Source organism: Mytilus californianus, unplaced genomic scaffold, assembly GCF_021869535.1.
Source record: "Mytilus californianus isolate M0D057914Y unplaced genomic scaffold, xbMytCali1.0.p SCAF_5, whole genome shotgun sequence".
In the NCBI taxonomy this organism is placed as follows: Eukaryota; Metazoa; Mollusca; class Bivalvia; order Mytilida; family Mytilidae; genus Mytilus; species Mytilus californianus.
In genome coordinates this window covers 24,598,418-24,619,585 of record NW_026262701.1, presented here as the reverse complement: position 1 = coordinate 24,619,585, position 21,168 = coordinate 24,598,418, and the positions used below count along the sequence as shown (strand labels likewise).

Sequence of the window (21,168 nt, the reverse complement as noted above, 5' to 3'; positions counted from 1 at the left end):
AACAGCACTTCATATGAACAAACTATAAAAATCTGTCGAAAGGGCTTTACTCATTAGAAAGATACAAAGTCTTTTTTTTTAATTTTAGATATCACCTTACCTGGATTGATCAGATCGTTATAAACCAACATTAAGCTGATGAATATCTGGTTTTGATTAGATTTTTTATTGGAATTTGATTGGCACTCAATAGACTTTAGATAAAATTTGATTGATCTTGAAATTAAATGTTCAGGCAGATTCCTTTAGTAATTTATTATGTTAGTAATAAAATTTTCTCAATTTTTTCAGGAACTACATGCTTTACCTGTAGACAAAGCAGATGAAACAAATGGTAGAATTAACTTTTTTATAAAGCCTTGTCATCTGTGTAATGTAAGTTTTGTTCATGGCAAAATTGGATGATGTGAAGTAATAATATTGTAACTATTAGTATGATTAGATCTATACAATAATGATTAAACAGGGCTAGGATGTATTTGAATAAAGTCATAATTATTAATTTGTATTGTGCACTATCTTGATTGTGGTCTGAGAACATTGTCTCATGACCCCATTTTGCAGTGTATTTTTTGTCGGGTTATACAAAGTCCAAAACCGGCTTATAATATGGTGATGTTGGGTGGATGGGCGGATGGACAGGCTGGAAAAAGTGGGTACCTAATTTGTGAAATCATCTCCTTTTACAGTTTTCATCCCAGATCCCTGAAACTTCACAGGAAGATTGCAGATATATTGAATTTGTGCACCTGCTATTATGGAATTGTTTGAGGAATTTTTATACGACCGCAAAAAATTTTTGCAGTCGTATATTGGTATGACGTTGGCGTTGTCGTCGTCGTCGTTGTCGTCCGAAGACACATTGGTTTTCGCACTCTAACTTTAGTTTAAGTGAATGGATCTCTATGAAATTTTACCATAAGGTTCAATACCACAAAAGGAAGGTGGGGATTGATTTTGGGGGTTATGGTACCAACAGTTAAGGAATTAGGGCCAAAAAGGGGCCAAAAATAAGCATTTTTGTAACTCCCAGACATAACTTGTGTGTTAGTGTATGGATCTCTCTGACATTGTACCACAAGGTTCCATATCACACAGGGAATGCTGGGATTGATTTTGGGGGTAATTGCCTCCAAATTTTGGGAATTAGGGGCCAAAAAGGGGCAAAAAACAAGCATTTTTCTAGTTTCATGACAATGACTTGTGTGTAAGTGTATGGATCTCTCTGACATTGTACCACAAGGTTCCATATCACAAAGGGAATGCTGGGATTCATTTTGGGGGTAATTGCTTCCAAATTTTAGAAATTAGGGGCCAAAAAGGGGAAAAAAACAAGCATTTTTCTAGTTTCATGACAATAACTTGTGTGTAAGTGTATGGATCTTTATGATATTGTACTACAAGGTTCCACATCACAAAGGGAAAGCTGGAATTGAGTTTGGGGGTAATTGCCCAAAACGTTGAGGAATAAGTGGCCAAAAAGGGGCCAAAAGTAAGCATTTTTCTAGTTTCCAGACAATAACTTGTGTTCAAGTGTATGGATCTCTCTGAAATTGTACTGCAAGGTACCATACGACAAAGGGAAGGCTGGGATTGATTTTGGGGGTAATTGCTTCAAAATTGTAGGAATTAGGGGCCAAAAAAGGGGCAAAAAACAAGCATTTTTCTAGTTTCAGTACAATAACTTGTGTGTAAGTGTATGGATCTTTATGAAATTGTACTACAAGGTTCCATATCACAAAGGGAAAGCTGGGTTTGAGTTTGGGGGTAATTGCCTCCAAATTTTAGGAATTAGGGGCCAAAAAGGGGCAAAAAACAAGCATTTTTCTAGTTTCATGACAATAACTTGTGTGTAAGTGTATGGATCTCTCTGACATTGTACCACAAGGTTCCATATCACAAAGGGAATGCTGGGATTCATTTTGGGGGTAATTGCCTCAAAATTTTAGGAATTAAGGGTCATAAAGGGGCAAAAAAACAAGCATTTTTCTAGTTTCAGGACAATAACTTGTGTGTAAGTGTATGGATCTTTATTAAATTGTACTGCAAGGTTCCATATCACAAAGGGAAAGCTGGGTTTGAGTTTGGGGGTAATTGCCCTAAACGTTTAGGAATTTGGGGCCAAAAAGGGGCAAAAAAAAAGCATTTTTCTAGTTTCCAGACAATAACTTGTGTTCAAGTGTATGGATCTCTCTGAAATTGTACTGCAAGGTACCATACCACAAAGAGAAGGCTGGGATTGAGTTTGGGGGTGATGAATCATAAGGGGGTTCAAAAAATTTGGGGGGGGGATTTTTTTTTCGTTTTTTTCTTTAAAATTTTCCATTTTAAATTGGTTATTTCTGATTTATATATAAAAGCAAATAATAATGATATGGTTTGAATAGGTAAATTAAAAGAATTTAAGTTCTAAGACCACATTCATTCTGTGTCAGAAACCTATGCTGTGTCAAATATTTAATTACAATCCAAATTCAGTGCTGTATCAAGCTTGAATGTTGTGTCCATACTTGCCCCAACTGTTCAGGGTTCGACCTCTGTGGTCGTATCAAGCTGCGCCCCAGGGGAGCATTTTATTTCTCATTTTTCCAGACTTAGGAACTTAGTCTCTGTTTCAGCAAAATTTATCAAAGAGGGTATACGTTTTGTGTAGTCAACTTCTCCTACAATTTTTAACCCAGATCCATGAAACTTCACAGGAAGATTGCACATCTGTAGAAGTTGTGCACCTGCTTTTATTGAATTGTTTGAGAATTTTTTTCTCATTTTTCCAGACTTTGGAACTTAGTCATTTTTCAGCTTCTACTATCATGACTATTGTTATTGTTTTGTAATTTCACCTCCTTAATATGTATTATTCTATTATATGCTAAATATATTTATTGAAAATAGCTGTATATCAAAGTTACAGCACTCTTCTTGCTGGTCTTCATCTTGTTATATATTTAAGAAAAAATCTTCATCTTCATGTAATTGCGACTAAATTGTAAACATCTTTCATTGATTAGTCACAAATATTGTAACCCGGCTATTTGAGACTTTGACCCATTTTTAGGGAATAGCCCATTCCAGTCTGTGTACTGCCACTGGTACAAAGCCAAAGGAAATTAGGACTGGTTTATGGGAAAGTGTCAAATAAATAAGAACTCTTAGTACAAAGGTTTGTTACATGCTGATAAGGAAATTTATTAAAAATTTTATACATTTATATCTATAATTAGTTATTAATATCATTTGTATATTGTATTTGGATGGGGTGGGGAGGATATTTTTTCTCTGTCTCATCATTGTACTTTTAATGAAATGAAGCATATGAATCACCATGTGGTGTATGTACTCAGACACTATATGTTGTTTGAAAATGTATTGAAATTTACTGAAAATAATAATGTTAGATCATGAATGAATGTACACAATAGAGCATCAATTGAGAGCAGGGTACATTGTCTTACTAAGATAAGCACATGCGTCATGGACTTGTGAAAATTAAACTGGACTCACCTTTTTAAAACGATCAGTCCCAAGCTATATCAATATTCTATAAGCTGAATCTAGAAATCATCATTTCATTACAACAAAAAATGAGAGAAGTAATCTAAATCTGATTATATAATAAATTCTATTTGTTTAGACCAGATAACTTAAATGACCAGTTAGGCAATTATTATGTTTGTTTTAATTTTGTAAGAATATGGAATAGTCATGGAGATTAATTCCTGTCTCTGAACTCATCTGAATGAACAGTGAGAACCCTGATGAAGGAAATCATTCAATAAGTGAACAGCTTTTATTGTTCTTCATACCTGTGCATACATGGTATTGGTTTTCTTCATTGTTGAGGGCGATACAGTGACCTTTAGTTGTTAACATTAAGGTTCTTCGTTCTTTGGTGAATAGTTCTCTCATTGGCAATTATACCACATCTCTTTATGATACCCTGCATCAAAAATGAGGAAAAGGGGGTACATAGTGATTTACATGTCTGCCTGTCCATTATACTTTTGGTTTCCCAATGATAACTACAGTACCACTTGACTATCTTTTGAACCATATACTACAGGTGGAGTGTAATTTCGACAGATTTGACATTTACTAATGTTCAGAAATACTACAGATGTTTGTCATATTTCTCAAAGCACAAATATTTCAGATTATAATAAAGAAAGTTTTATCAGAAGGAGAAACTTATGGTTACCATGGAATCATTAAAGATAAACAGACCATTCTAGTTGAGTACAGGTAATCAGTATTACAAAACAATATCTCTTTTTTTATAAATAAAGTCTTCTTCCCCTGTGTTTAAAATCCTCTGGTTAGAAAAATAATTAAGGACATGAGGTGTTTCTGTCACCACATACAAGAAATTGATTTTATCGGGACATATTTTTTTAATTTAGAAACAAGGAGTTTCCAATCAATTCAAAATGTATACGTACATTAGTCAGAGTTACATGCGAAAGTCTTTTGATGTTTACCAGTACAAATATAAAATCTTTGAATTTCTGAGCTTAAGATTTGAAACTTTAATCATAGTATGATTCCCTTTATATGTCTTTTTGGCTTTTTAGGATTGCTGTCTCATAGACATATAATAGCTCCACTTTTTGTTCATATTTACTTTATTTGTCATTTTAACCTTTTCTGTAACTTTAAAGGAGATACTCCTGGATTACACATTGCCAATGCTTATTATGTAGAAATGAAAGGAAAACCATTACAAATCTGATAGTCATTCAGTGTATGAAAATGTTTTCATTTTTATTATGGCTAAAACAGACAATGATTGGGCTGCATTAAAGGGGCGGGGCATATGCTACTAATTCAATACAACTATAAAGTACAATATTTTTTGTTGCAAACATTTATAAAAGGAGAAGAAAGAAATAATATTTTGCTATTAGCAGTCAGTTTGGTTCAATTTTGTCAAAATAAGCTAAACTAATATCAGCAATTTATTATTGACTTGCAAGTCAAAAATTCAACTTATTTAAATCTTGTATTCATGCAACCTTTAGTTTGACCTGTTCTTGCATGTATTCAGCATGTGGTGGTCAGCATGTTCAGTCATTAAAATGAAAAGTATGTTAATATTAAAAGTAAAACAAGGGATACACTAGTAATAACCATCTCTTGCTGATCTGGCCCATAAAAAAAATTCTTATACAGGTAAAACAATGATTTACATATATTTTAACCTATAACATGAAATCAAACGGACCTAGAAAAATTCAGTTGCACATGCTCACTATCTATTCATATTTATGTTTATATCGGGTTATCTAATTGTCAGCAGTTTTAGGAGGTCATCTCAATGGAGAATTTAAATTATATGATATCTGGTCTAAAATATGCACAAAATGCTGATACATAATAGCAAGCCCATGCATTATTGATTGTTTCTTTTGGGAAATTTTGTAATTTGGATATACATTTTAGTATGTTATGAATACAAATTGGTGAAAAAAAAATTGACAGCTAATGCCCTTTAAAGATATTCTTAGTAATAATTGGAATACTTGACATTAGAAATTTTAATGAATTTTGGTACCGTAATGGAAGTGGGTTGATTGCAAAGATATTTCTATTGAAGGATTTATCTTAATTAGATATATTAAATTTATATTTCAGTTCTCCAAATATTGCAAAACCATTCCATGCAGGGCATCTGAGATCAGCTATTATAGGGAACTTTATATCTAATCTGTATGAGGCTGTAGGACACAAGGTCATCAGAATTAACTACTTAGGGGATTGGGGTACACAATATGGTGAGTGTAATATGCCGAAAATTTGTATTTATGTAAATTTCACATCTGTTTTAGCTCTTGTTGAGTTGTAGCTCTTTAAAATATAATTTTAATAAAAAAAATTACATACAGCAATCAATTTCACAAAAAGAGTTATGAGAAAAAATGCTCTTTTAAAGTCATAAACATTTCAGTATAAGTTACAATCAATTTCGTCGTAAGAATTTTTGTGAAAAGAGCCCCAGCTTCTTAAACGTATATATGAACATGAAGGTCTTTTCTATGTTACAGGTCTATTAGCTCAAGGTTTCAATAAATATGGTAATAAAGAGGACTTAAATAAAGATCCTATGAAACACCTATATATGGTAAGCAATAGTGTTAGTATTAAAATACCTCAAATGTAGCAGGGGCATTCAGATTAACATGACTGTTTATACATCTGTACAGTTCAATTGTTAAATATAACATTGCAGTTTTTGTTATTTATTACTGCTAAAATATCACTTTGATGTGTTTTTCGTTCGAATCAATAATGAAAGTATTTGGCCTGCATTTATATTCATCTGTAGAAACCCTTTTGCATTCATTAAAACATGTAACCAAGATAATCATCAACCTCCAGAAGAATAAATTATTACTATTTACCTTCCAGTGCACATTTGTTTACCTTCTTTCATCACAGTTTTTCCCTCGCCCTTGCCCTGTGGGGTGGTGGAAGTTCTAAAGAAAAGTCTCATAGTTAAGGTCACTGCATACAGAAAAATATATGGGAATTAGAATACAGGAAGACAATAATTCAATAGTAGTACATTTATGAAGATTTTATAAGAAAAATGATTTTCTTTCACAAGAAAGTTCACATATACTTGTTTTATAGTAAATTCAAGTATATAAAACATATTCAACTTTTTTTTTTAATTTGAATTATCATACTACCTAAAGTTTAATAGTCTTTATTTTGTTAGACAGGACCATATATGATAAGTAAATATATTAGGTGAGCAATACATATCCCAGGTTACACTTTGTTTTGGAGGTAAAGATGACTAATGTTCAATTTGTTGTAGGTTTATGTCAAAATAAATGAAGACGTTGCTAGGGAACAAGATAATACTGGACCTGACAATCATGAAAAAGGAGAAACACACAGAAAAAGTCTAGAAATATTCAGAAACATGGAACAGGGTAAACAAATTACTTTAAATTAAACATTTTTTTTTTTATTTTAAACTTAATTGATATGCTAAGTGCCAAAATATTTACATTCATAGTAAAAATTTATTTAAAAACTTTATAATTATTACTGTCAATTAACAACAGAAAACAAACACAAATAAATAGTACAACAGATTCCATAAAAAGAAGAAACTCTTCAACTTGAAAAAAAGGAAAAAGAATATTTATTTGAGTTTAATAATTGGACTGTAAATAATTTAATATTCCAACATACATTTTATAGAGGATGGCTTTTTTTTCAAAAGTTATAGAACAGAAATCTGTACCAGGCTATTTTGTTCCAGGCACAGCATCAGAGGATTTACAATTATGGAAACATTTTAGAGACATAAGTATAGAAAAATACAGAGAAGTTTATGAGGTAAGTTGTTTTCTTTTCTGTTAAAAAGAAAAACATTACATTTTGTACAGGCTTAAAAATTTTTGCCTGATTCTAAATCTTTTTATCAAAATATGAAATTTACATTAATGCTTTGTGTGTTTGACTGATCTTTGACATTTAAGTAGATTAGGTGTCTTTTTCTGAGCATCCCTTCTAGGCATGTTGCAAAAATACTTTTTTGTGAAAATTTTTACCAAGTATCATTCAATATACAACAGAAACATCCAAACCTTGAAATTGTAAGATGCAACTATCAAAAAATTAAGTGTATCTAAAATTTTGAAAAAAAAGATCCTTTTAAAACCAAGGGCAGATAACTATATTTATAATTTGTGTTTTTTTTTTATTTTTCAAGAAAATATGACCCTTGACCCCATATTTTTATGTGATATTTCGGAAGTAAAAGTTTATGAAAAGCAATTATCTCATTGAATTTTAACCAACTCTATCGTTTAATGCTTCTTCAATAAGGAAAAATTAAGTTTTCCCTATATAACCCATATAAACCCATATTTCAAAACCCCCATATTTGTATATTAAAATTTAAAAGTACATTCACTCACAAGTCTTTTACAGAAGTTTAAGAAAAATCTATCGTTCAACATTTAGACACCCTAGTTACCTTAAGAATAACCCTCAGTTTGACATTTTCAGACACCGGCTCTGAAAGGGAGGTGGAGTAGACTGGTTAACATCTGTCTGTCTGTCCTTACTTCCTTCAGGTTGTCTTTTCGTCCCATGAAATATTTGTCACATTTTTCTAAGGTACCGCAAATTGCTGCTTCTTTAAATTTGTGAGTATTAGCTTCATGTGAGCATGCTATACCATTGGATCAGTTTTCCCATTCATCTATTATCAACTTCCTGTTTACCGAATACATATGTATTCTCTCACATAATGACCATGTATGAAATATTGTCACTTTTTTCTCAGGAACTAAAAATCAGGCTCTCAGAATCAAGCTGTATGTGAGCATGCTATACTGTGTGATGCCTTTACACATCCATTACTTATCAACTTCCTGTTTACTGAATACTTATAACCAAGGTATTACTGATCAGCTATATCTCACTGAATACTTATAACACTGGTATCACTGATCAGCTATATCTCACTGAATACTTATAGCCAAGGTATCACTGATCAGCTATATCTCACTGAATACTTATAGCCAAGGTATCACTATCAGCTATATCTTCACTGAATACTTATAGCCATGATATCACTGATCAGCTATATCTCACTGAATACTTATAGCCAAGGTATCACTGATCAGCTATATCTCACAGTTCAACTTATTATTTCTTGAAATATTCAAAAGACGGATGTGCCCACAATTTGTTTCTGTTGTTAAACTTTAATCGTCTTGATTACATTAAGGTCCAACGCATTATGATGTAACACATAAGAAACCCACTTGTATGAGAGCAATAAATAAGAATTACACATTCCTAACTATGAACTTAAATTGATATCATTAGAGGTAGAAATTATATTACTACAGCCATTGGAAAACATTGTTTTTCTTTTCTGCAAAGGTGAAAACTTGAAAATTTAAAACCGGTGCTTGGAAAGCCTCAAATTATTTTCATTTTGGAAATAATTTTTCAGTTTATTGAACTACATAACACTGAAATGTTTATGCCCCTGCCATTGGCAATGGGGGCATTAAGTGTTACCCTTGACCCTCCTGTCTGTCCATCCGTCCTCCCTCCATCCTTCTGTCCTTCCCGTTTTTCCTTTCCACACTCTAACTTAAGTTTTTCTCATCCAAATTTTATGAAACTCATACACAATGCTAAGAACCAAAACTCGTAGACAGAGTTTGAATTTGGGCAGTGAGTGGTTTATCATTCTAGAGTTATGCTCATATATAACTTGGAAAATTGCAAATTTTTTTCGTTTCCACACTTTTACTTAAATTTGCCTCATGCAAATTTTGTGAAACTCATTCACAATGCTGAAAACCACAACACACAGACAGAGTTCGAATTATGGCAGTTAGTCATTTACCCTTCTAGAGTTAACATGGAAAATTGCAAATTTTTCAGTTTCCACACTCTAACTTAAGTTTGGCTCAAACAAATTTTATGAAACTCATACACAATGTTAAGAACCATTAACATGCAGACAGATTTCGAATTTGGGCAGTAAGTCATTTACTGTTCTAGAGTTGTGCATTTTTTTAACTTGGAAAATTGCAAAGCTTGAGTGGGGGCCTTTGTGTCCTCAGACACATTCTTCTTTTATTTATTTTTTGAATGCAGTTAGAAAATTCTTTAATCTATTAGTTGGGTCAATATCCCTAATGCGCCTCAAATTGAGGAAAACCAAAGTAGTGCGTAAACAAAAATCTATGTAGTGATACTGGACATATTTCAATTTTTAAGAAGTGACTGAGCTTAACCATTTGTGCTGATTTGAAGAACAGAGGACCATAGAATAAAGGTGTAAAAACTATGAGAAGAACTTATTGTGTGAAAAAAGGGATTTTTTACCTCCAGAAGCTGCATCACAAAAGGCTTTTTGGGGTATGCTAAATTATGGAAAAATGAATCTCACTTCGTACCCTAAAAATTTAAGCACATATGTGAAAATGTCTCAGCTTCGAAACGAGCCATCATACATATCCAAGAATACGATATAAGCAGAGGAATTGAGGAAAAGGCTACCATTACTGCCTACCTGAAGTGAACTGCACATCTGTATCCAGTTAATGCAATATATCTGACATCTTTAGGGGTATACACCCTAAATGATTACATGTTTTTTTTGTTATTCAGAGATTAAATATAAAGTTTACAGATTATGAAGGAGAATCTATGTACTCTAAAAAGTCCTTAGAACTTATAAAGGAGCTAAAACAAAGAGATTTATTACACATAGATAAGTAAGTATGGAATGATTAATAAAAGAATATATACAATTTTACAGGTAACATAATTTAACGGACTAAAAGTTAATGAGGATTAAATGTTTCAATATGTCTGCAGTGAATGTTGATTGATTGATTGTTGGTTTCTTAATGTCCAGTGGTAAATATTTCATGCATATTCAGGACGAGAACAAATTAACAATAAATATAATAGGTAGGTTCTGTAATAGAGGACAGCCGGCTGGGATGAAGGTTGGGAAAATTTAAATAACACTGAAAATGAGAGTAAATTGGGTAGGGACAGAAATTTTGCCGTGCAACAGGCCACCTACGGACCCCTCAAAGAGTTGTTGCTTAATCATCATCAATTTTTTTCTGAGTCTGGTAGATATATTAAGATAAGGAATGAAAGGCAGAAATATAAAATCAAGAGCAAAAAGAATACTTGTTCCTGGAATATCTTTCGATAATTAGTTGTACCATACATCATTTATTAGTCATATTAGATGAAATCTGAAGAGAAAAGTTTTAGAATACCTTAGAAGTATTGGTCAGAAGAGTTTGCTTATTGTTTTCATTTTAATAGATCAATTTACAAGACAATCCAATTTATTTCATTGATGTTTTCTTTACGTTTCAGCACAACAGGAAAAGGTTACATAGATATTGAAGAAGCAGAAGATAATATAAAAGCTGTCGTACAGAAAAGCGACGGATCAACTCTCTACCTGACAAGGTATTCTATAGTGATTATAGATATCAGATCTTTTAATTATGTCATGTTTACATGATGCTTAGTCAGTAACTTCATATTGTTTTACAAAGTTAAAGAGAAGTTGCACTATAGGCTGTACAAAGTATATCCCAGTGTGTGTAATAAGACATTCTTTTAAAAATATATACAATGATGCTCAGTGGGTTCAAAGTTTTGTGGAACTGGAAGTGGCTACTTGACAGATCAGAAATGCACTTTATATATGCAGTAAATCAACACAATTAAGATCCAGATCAACTATCAAGAATTCTTAATAATGAAGGTTCATCATTATATATATTAGAAAAGTTACAAATGGAGGAACCTGATCATTGTCTATACTATCCAGTCACTGAGTGGGGGTATAATTTTTAAAGTTGTCAGATATATTCCATATACACAACGGAACTATGTCTGTTTCTAAAGAACTAGTTCTACAGAAAAATGTATTAATCTGCTGATAGCAAAGTTACAAAATTTTGCCAGATCCATCCTAAAGAGTATAAGTTTTTGTCACATGGGCCAATGATGGGTAGGAAATATGTGCATTATATTGAACAACTTCTTTAATACAATGTTTGTAATTTCATTTTCACTTGTTCTTTAAGATGGACAAATAAAATCCATGGTTGAAAATTAAAAAAACACAAATAAAAGATATTGATAAATTATGTTTTTTTTGTCCAGAGATATTGCAGCAGTACTTGACAGACATAAAAGATACAACTTTGACAGAACACATTATGTGGTAGGTAGAAAAAAAATTGTGTAGTTGTGACAATATTTCTGATGATCTATATATAAATGCTGAATGAAAAAAAAATCATTGTGTGAAAGTGCATTGAAGTAACCTGAATTTCTCTAATTCAATGTTGTTAGTTTAATAGGTCCACTTACAGTTCAGTCAGTTTCCTATAATCAATATCAGCAGTACATTACAAATGAAAGATAATATATAAACAGTTTTATTGTCCTTTATTTTTAGGTGGAAGACGGACAAGATTTACACTTCAGAATGTTAAAAGGAATATTAAAGAAATTAAATGTGCCTTGGATAGAAAGGTAGTAAAATCTGTATTGGTCATTTTGAATCATACAAACTAACAATTTGATATTTATAGCAGGGGTACCATAAGGGAGCTATGCTCACAGTTGAGCTTATTGTTTCTACTATTGATTTAAAAGTAAACCAATGATAGACTAGTGATCAGTAAAGCTAAATTTTGGTCAATTACATAGACTTCATAGGCATTGAGACCTCATTGTAAAGATACTTTGAAAATTTATCAACTGTTTTATTATGTCATTTTCATATTCCATCTAGTAATGCTGCCTGACAGTGAAGCTGAAGCAATATATATATAGGGATCACCTCTGTTGTTTCTTTATTCAATCCATGTCATACTTACTCATTCCTCAACTCCGTGAAAACAGCTTGACAGAATTCCATCAATGTAGCCCAGATTCTTCTCCAGGACATGAAATGTGCATTTGCTATTTTAATTTCTGATCTGAGTGATTTTTGGGGTTTCCTATACCAAAACATGGACTTTGATTTTTTGCTTTTATTACATGGAAAAGCCAGGAATGCCAGATGACACACACATCTTCCTTGGTAGACTGACACATTTTATAGATATTTTTTTTAATTTTTAGATGGAGCTCCTCTAAATTTTTATTCATTTAGTTTAATCTTCCCCTAAAAGTTCAACTTGAATTAAAAAAAGAAAACTTTATGAATGTTTTGTATTTTTGATAGCATAGGAATAAAAGGAAATGTTGCCTTTACATTTTAAAGAAGATAAAACTTTACTCTGGCTGCAAATTATCTTACGGTAAATGATATATAAAGTTTTATTTTAGATATGGTGACCAGATTCACATAAAGTTTGGTAGAATATCTAATCTCAGTACAAGAAAAGGAAAAGCAGTATTTCTAGACGATATTTTAAATGAGGCCAAGGAAAGGATAATCAAAACAATTCATAGTAAACAAAGTAAGTGCATACTTTACATTTGAATATACACAACTATTTTTAAAAGAAAAAATATATTTTTGTTTTTGTTTGATATAAAAATTTGTAATATTTTTTTAGGGGGATCCTATGATGTATAGTAAATGCAAACATCATTCTCAACTTATTTTGATTACTAAATTTTATTTTTTTTTACATTTAAACAAATTTCATAACTAAAAGAAAGCTTAATTGTTTACTTGCAGCCTCAAAAGAAGTAGATTGTACAGAGACTGTTGCTGATGTACTTGGTGTTAGCTCTATTATCATACAGGATTTGAAAGAAAGACGATTAAATACTTATAAATTTAGTTGGGATAAAGTTTTAAGTTTTAAAGGAGATTCAGGAATTATGTTACAATATGCTCATGCTAGATTGTGTAGGTCAGTATTGATTTTCTTGTGTGTATTGTGTTACAATATGCTCATGCAAGATGTGTATGTCAGTATTGATTTTACAATTTGCTCATGTAAGACTGTGTATGTCAGTATTGATTTTACAATTTGCTCATGCAAGACTCTGTAGGTCAGTATTGATTTTACAATTTGCTCATGCAAGACTGTGTATGTCAGTATTGATTTTCTAGTGTGTATTTAGGTAATTTTAAAGGCATTATTCTTTGTTGTACAAAACGACTGAACGTCTTTATATTATATTTGTATCTCTTTGGATCCTAGTTTTGTGTTTTGTTTCTTTATTGTTTTTTTTTTTCGTTCTAAAAACTATAAATTATATTTTTTTTTTTAAATCATGCAGACTAAAGTTTAAGTAAATTTACTCAGTTTCTTTAATTTCACATTTTAGATATACTATTTTCAAGCACCCTGCATACAATTATGTTTTTTTGTTCATAAGTCTTTAGGAAGAAAGTGTGCAATAAAGATGAAATGGTAGCAAAATCATATTTCTTTACTTATCCACTAAAAATGGAAAACAATTACTTGATCCTTGTTACTTTTGCAATTTTGAAATTAATTTTAGTGTGGCTTAATTTTATTTTTCACATTGCACTCAATAGCGCTGTACATAGAAAGGGAGATAATCAGCCAATGTAACATTTAAAATAATAAAATTTGCTGTAATCTGGGATATTTTTTTACAGCAGTTAAAGTATTGAAGCACTGTGCTCCAAGAATTTATTTTGAAGTCTGTGTGATAGAAGTGTATTTACAGTGTGAAATAAAAGGCAACTGTAGTTTACTGACGTTCAAAACTTTTGAATCTTTTTTGGAACATACCAACGAAGAAAAACAACAGTGGGAATTGCATGAACTCCAAATGAGGCGAGACTTGGTGCAAAGACAGGGTAAGATTTGCATCACAAGCCAACAGGAAACAAATTGCTGGCAAATAGCATCTAGATTACAGTCATTACTGCAAGACAGAAATGTTTGGAGTGATTAAACATATAATAGTTCAGATAATGTTTACATTGAGAAAAAACGTCTGCAGAAATGTTTCAAAGATATTAATTTTTTGTCGTTCATTTACAGCTTGTTAGAACAATGTGGTTGTGATACTCATAGTACAGACTTTGACATTAAATATTTAACAGAAACAGAAGCTATACATCTTATATTACATATAGCTAGGTAAGACTGTCATACATATGGCATTTGTGAAATTCTTGCAATTTGAAATTTTAATGGAAATGTTTAATATCTATGTAAACTATCAAATATATTAATATTGACAATATGTTTCATATTGAAAATACATCTTGCAATAGGTGAGGATAATTTTTCTGTGAAAGAATCAGTATTTGAACAAGATCAACTTTAATGCTGTTCCTCAACGCAGAATTTGTCATGATGTTCAGTAGAATTTTCTGGAATGGATACGAATTTTATGCCCCCGCCGTAGGCGACAGGGGCATTATTGATTGATTGTTGGCTGCTTAATGTCCGGTGGCAAATATTTCATGCATGTTCATGACGAAACAGGGGCATTAAGTGTTAACCTTGACTGTCCGTCCTGTCTTTCTGTCCTTCCATCTTTCTGTCTGTCCATCTGTCCCATTTTCGTTTGTTTGAAGCTTGAGCAAGGGCATTCCTGCCCTCAGACACATTCTTTTATCTAGGTAAAAGATTATTATCAAGTTAAACTAATACACAGTATTGCGAAATAAGATTTGGTTAAGATTTTTTTTAATTAAAAACATCCAGGTTAAATATCCAAATGAATATATGATTTTTTTTAATATATATACTTATAAATCTATTGCTTTTTGCAGTTATGAGGACACAGTATATAAGTGTTTGACCAGCTTAGAAGCATGTCATCTTGTCCACTATTTATTTTCTCTAAGGTAAGGTTTTAAAATGTTTTGTTGACTTCTTATTTTAAAGCAAAATACTGTGGATTCATTTATTTTCGTGGGTACCAATTTTAGTGGATTGAAGAAAAAATGTATTTTCGTGGATATTTGATTCCGTTGTTTTGCCAAAGCCTGCATACAAGCCTATAGAAAAGGAGTAAGTTCGGTAAGGTCCAAATTTGGCTCCGATTATAAAGTTCAATGGTACAAGATAAAAGATGTTTTTTAAAAGTTGTCTTAATGACATGTGAGAAAGTTAAATAGAACTATTTGTGTCAAAGTTTTATTCTAAAGCGTTGATTTTTACATCCAAAATAGGTCAAAATAAGAGATTTTGACGAAATTTGACAAAATTGGCCGGATTTCAACAAAATGAAGGACCAGGAAACATAAAGCCCAGTCGTCGACAAACTAAATATTCAAGTTAAACATGTAAAATATCATTACAAACATTGTTTTCAAAGATCTTGTTTGTCGACGTATGCGCTCTATGTTCCCTGTCCAATAATCAATTTTCATTGATTTTCCCTGGAAAATTAAAAATGAGTACCGTTTATGACGTCTTCAGTAGAACGCAGGAACGTAAATTTTCAACAAAAAGGCTTATTTCCTATGTAGTCACTGTATTAGCTATAATTCATTGTGATATTGGTCAATAAACTCTAATTTGAAATTTAAGCTAAAAAAGAGGGCCATTTTAGGGCCTTATCGAACATACTCCTTTCTACTCCGTCCAACATTGAAATTTGTGGTTCACCTATACCCATGAAATCAACGAAAATAAGGATGTATAAATACCCTGCTACGTCTGGTATGTGTTTTAGTTAGATGTTTTTCTGCTTTGTATCGATCTGATGAGTTAAGCCATTTTCAACTGATTTTTGTCGATCCTGCGACTTTTGTCGCAGAAAGCTCGACATAGGGATAGTGATCCGGTGGCAGCGGCTACGGCAGTGTTAGCTAACTTCTTAAAAGCTTTATATTTTAGAAGGTGGAAGACCTGGATGCTTCATACTTTGTATATAGATGCCTTATGTTACGAGGTTTCCATCTGTCACATGTCCATTGTCCTTGACTTCATTTTTATGGTTCAGTAACTACTTGAAAAAAAAGTTAAGATTTTTTGTAATGTTAATTTCTCTCTTATTATGAGTAATAGGATAACTATATTTGGTATGTGTGTACCTTGCAAGGTCCTCATGCCCGTCAGACAGTTTTCACTTGACATCAACCTCTTTTCATGGATCAGTGAACAAGGTTAAGTTTTGGTGGTCAAGTCCATATCTCAGATACTAGAAGCAATAGGTCTAGCATATTCGACGTATGGAAGGACTGTAAGGTGTACATGTCTAACTGGCAGGTGTCATCTGACCTTGACCTCATTTTCATGGTTCAGTGGTTATAGTTAAGTTTTTGTATTTTGGTCTGTTTTTGTTTATACTGTATGCAATAGGTCTACTATATTTGGTGTATGGAATGATTGTAAGGTGTACATGTCTAGCTGGCAGGTGTCTTCTGACCTTGACCTCATTTTCATGGTTCAGTGGTCAAAGTTAAGTTTTTGAGTTTTGGTCTTTTTTTCTAATACTATATGCAATGGGTCATCTATATTTGGTGTATGGAAATATTTTATGATGTACATGTCAGTCTTGCAGGTTTTATTTGACCTTGACCTCATTTTCACGGTTCATTGCTCAGTGTTAAGTTTTTGTGTTTTGGTCTGTTTTTCTAATACTATAAGCAATAGGTCAACTATATTTGCTGTATGGAAGGATTGCAAGCTGTACATGTCTGCCTGGCATGGTTCATCTGACCTTGACCTCATTTTCATGGTTCATAGGTCAATGTTAAGTTTTCTTGGTTAAGTCTGTATCTTAGAAACTATAAACAATAGGTCAACTATATTTAGTGTATTGAATGATTGTAAGGTGTACATGTATTTCTTGTTTGGTTTATATGACCTTGACCTCATTTTCTTGGATCATGTTAAGTGTATGTGATAGTTGTAGTAAAGCTTTATTATTAGGACTATCAACATAATAGCAATGATTAGTAAAGAAGGTGAGACATTTCAGCGTGTGCACTCTTGTTATAGTTTGTTCTTATGTTGTGCTGTAACACCACTGTCCCAGGTTAGGAGAGGGTTGAACGCTCACAAACATGCATATGTTTAAACCCCCCACAATCTTTATGTGCCTGTCCTAAGTCAGGAGCTTGTACTTCAGAGGTTGTCGTTGGTTCATGTCTGTCATATTTGTTTTTCGTAAATTGTTTTGTTATGAATAAGGCCGTTAGTTTTCTCAATTGAATTGTTGCATATTTTTCATGTCGGTGCCTTTTATAGCCGACTATACAGTATGGGTTTTCTCATTGTTGAAGACCGTATGGTTGCCTATAATTGCTTACATCCAATTCATTGAACTTGGGTGCACTGCTTGGGTGGATAGTTGCAATCATACAACATCTCCTTATTTTTTTTTTGAAAAGGCTTAGAGGATATGTTGGTTACCTATCATTCCACTTTCATTCAACAATATTATTTTACAGAAATGCTCATCCCAGCTTTCAGTGTATTTAATTCATTATTGACATGAAACTGACTTCATATGTAGAAACAAGATGAATAGAGGAAATCTTTTTAACCAATTCAAAAGAACATGAATACACATTAATATTCTTCCACATACTGTAAATTCAGAAATTATTGCGTGCGTTTATTATTGCGAATTTTGAAGAATGGACTAAAATGCGAGATTAATTATTGCGATTTCAGGAAAATCTGCATACAGATATAAGTATCAGATTTCAGAATGCGAGTTCTTATTATTGTCAACTTCATCCACTCACATTATTTGCATTAATAAAAACCTCGCAATAATTTCTGAATTTACAGTAGTATTTAAAGCTTAACTGTAGAATTTTTCAGCCAAAGTTTATATATCATATTATAACTGCCTTGATTTGGGCCCATAGATAGCAAGTATACTGGCTTGACTTTCAAGTTGCTGTTTAGAAAAATAAGTCCTGCCGAAAAGCCTAACAATATACCAGTGAGGATTACCCACTAGTTTTACCAAACATTCAAAATTCTCATCAGGGCTTTCAGTGTATGAACTAAACTTGCTTTATTTAAGCTGAAATACAAATTCTTTTACTTGTCATCTTTAAGAAAATTAGAAAAAGATATTTGACACATTCTTGTCTGAAATCATATTGAAAATAATCTGTAATTTTTAATCAAAACTAATACTTGCATATTTGAATATTTAGATAAAAGATCATGACTTTCTAGAGTACTATAGCTATCTCTTTGCCAATTACACATTCTGAAAACACATTTCTTCATTTAAATGTATAACCAGCATTTTCTTCCTTTTCAGCAAATTTATAAGTGCTGCTCATCGTAATCTAAAAGTAAAAGACCAGCCTCAAGAATTAGCCCAGGTTTGTTTGTTTTTAAATAGATGAAGATATAACACAAGTTGACAATGATCATTAACTAGATGATACAAATCAAACTTTCAATAAATAGATGTTGTCACAACATCAATAATAACATCCAATACTGTTTTTGAGGTCACACTGTAGGATACCATTTAAGGTTTATACCATGGCTTCCAAAACGGTCATATATTCCGGACATTTATAAATTTACCGGACTTTGTCCAACTGGGAAAAGCATGAAATGGACATCTACTTTTAGTTTTCAAGGCTTTCTTAAGAGAGGGTCATTTTAACATAATTCGAAAAAAAATGGAAGTTTATGCTATCTTTTTGACCCGACCTTTTGCCTTAAACAGCCTCACATTTCCGGTCATAAAAGTGACATGATGAATAAGTACTATCAAAACAAACCCTACTTTAATACCTTCTCATTTTAATCAAGGTTAATCAGTTGTCAGACAGCTGAAATGTACCTGTTCAGGCGACAGGTAAACTATTTTGTACCGGACATTGATCGGTCTATTCAAAGTTATTTTCTTACATTTCAGCGGTTTCCTTCTAATTAATTTAGTCAAAAAGATTGAAATTATCAGAAATATGTTTATAAATATTATTTGATGAAAAATTTAAAAAGGTTGTAAACGAAAATCGTCAGAACCACGTTGTTTGAACTAGTACACGTGTGCGCATGTGGGAAATTTAATTATGCATCCTAATTCTTCAAAAATGCTAAAATTATCATTGATACCTTTATCTAACATTCATTTCGAGTATTTTCTTGAAGAAATAACGTGGAAAGAGCTACTTGAACTCAGTCGTGCTTTGTAAACGTACACAGATTTTACGTATCCGTCTCTGGTCCGTGTTTTACCATTGTCAAATCAACATCCGGTATTAGGAAAATGTGCTTTTTAAAAACGAAAGTAAAGTTTTTGACAAAGTTATTTTGCACAAATAAAGAGTAAGGCAGATTTTAGTACACTGATGTTGCACACTTCGAATGATGCACTGTCAATTTAACAGTTTACGTCAGAACATCGAATTTATATCAAAGTAAAGTTTAATATCGTTTTAATGTCAATCATTGGTTATATGATGGCCAACTGATTACCATAGTTGCCTTTTGATACTAAGTCTTAAGGGATTAAAATCGGGATATGACCTAAAATGTCCGGCTGGCTGAAATATTTTTTGAAAGCCCTGGTTTATACCATTATAATGCTGTTTCAGTAATCAAAAGAAAGTCATAAATTATATATTTAAGGTTATAAACAGAGAACCCTATGGGAAAAACAGAGCACTCTTTTTGTCAGAAAACACTGTCAAATATTCAAACATACTATCCACTATCTTTTTATGGTTTCACATAAGGCTGAATCTAGTTCTAACTAGTAACTATATTACACAGTTAAATCTTGGAATGTTTAATAACAGAATCAAAATTAAATATATTCAAATCCTTTTAATGATTTTCCTTTACATTTGACTGTATTTGTTTTGTTGTTGTCAAAGACATAGGTACTTAACATAGATAATTGTCATATATTTGTTTATCAAACTATGCATTAATTCTCCAAAGTACCTGGATACCTCAAAGGCAAAATCAAAACAACACATAAAAGAAATTAATAAATTGCATAAAACATTTTCCACCTGCACATAGAATTAAGATATATGGAAATGCCTTTTACATTAAAAATAAGTAGGATAAGTCAGAAACCAAGTTTCCTTATGTTATAGTTGGGATACACCTTTAAATTTTTATTTAATGTATTACTATTTTAGCTCATTCTTAAATACCTTACAGCAACCATTAGGATAAAGAACAGGACAAAAAGTGCCATTCTTGTCATAAAGTTATTTCCAAATCATTGCCACTATTTCATGGTATCTTGTCATAGTCTAATCGGTTTAGAGCACATCATGAAACAAAGGGAAAGGTGTGTTAATGATCTTATTGGCCTTTCAAATGAATTAAAAATTGAGATGCAATGTAAAGTCAAATGAATCTTGCTTTAACTGTGATTGATAGAAATTTTTATGTTACACGAAGAAAACTATTCTTTAAATTCAGATATTTTTGTATAAAATTGCAAGCTGGTATTTTTTTTTCATAGAATATATGTCAACTTGTTTGTCCAATTAAATCTTACCCATCAACATTTATTTGTTTTTTGTGTATGTTGCAGGCACGTCTACAAGTTTTCAAGTGTGCTCAAACAACTCTTGCCAATGGTATGAAACTACTAGGAATTACGCCTTTAGAAAAAATGTGATAATGTTTTAATAAAAATTAGAATATTTTATTTCTGTGTTTAAAGTGTCATTTTTACACATTATATTGGAATGCTTTATTAAATTGAAAAGTCTCAATTTGGTCAATGTATTTGACC

General features: G+C 31.9%; 1 protein-coding gene across 1 annotated transcript in view; it reads left to right on the top strand.

The window, feature by feature from the left end:
- Positions 1–21,081, top strand: part of LOC127700799 (probable arginine--tRNA ligase, mitochondrial) — a 31,473-nt gene extending 10,392 nt beyond the window's left edge. Inside the window, exons 4-19 of the mRNA XM_052204453.1 lie at positions 292–375; positions 4,151–4,239; positions 5,629–5,768; positions 6,039–6,115; positions 6,818–6,935; positions 7,271–7,347; positions 10,153–10,259; positions 10,885–10,980; positions 11,686–11,746; positions 11,984–12,060; positions 12,862–12,995; positions 13,220–13,397; positions 14,508–14,606; positions 15,248–15,322; positions 18,712–18,775; positions 20,965–21,081. Of these exons, the coding sequence (XP_052060413.1) occupies positions 292–375; positions 4,151–4,239; positions 5,629–5,768; positions 6,039–6,115; positions 6,818–6,935; positions 7,271–7,347; positions 10,153–10,259; positions 10,885–10,980; positions 11,686–11,746; positions 11,984–12,060; positions 12,862–12,995; positions 13,220–13,397; positions 14,508–14,606; positions 15,248–15,322; positions 18,712–18,775; positions 20,965–21,051 (1,563 nt within the window). The 3' untranslated portion in view covers positions 21,052–21,081. The remainder of the gene's footprint in view (positions 1–291; positions 376–4,150; positions 4,240–5,628; positions 5,769–6,038; positions 6,116–6,817; positions 6,936–7,270; positions 7,348–10,152; positions 10,260–10,884; positions 10,981–11,685; positions 11,747–11,983; positions 12,061–12,861; positions 12,996–13,219; positions 13,398–14,507; positions 14,607–15,247; positions 15,323–18,711; positions 18,776–20,964) is intronic.
- The last annotated feature ends 87 nt before the right edge of the window (positions 21,082–21,168 follow it).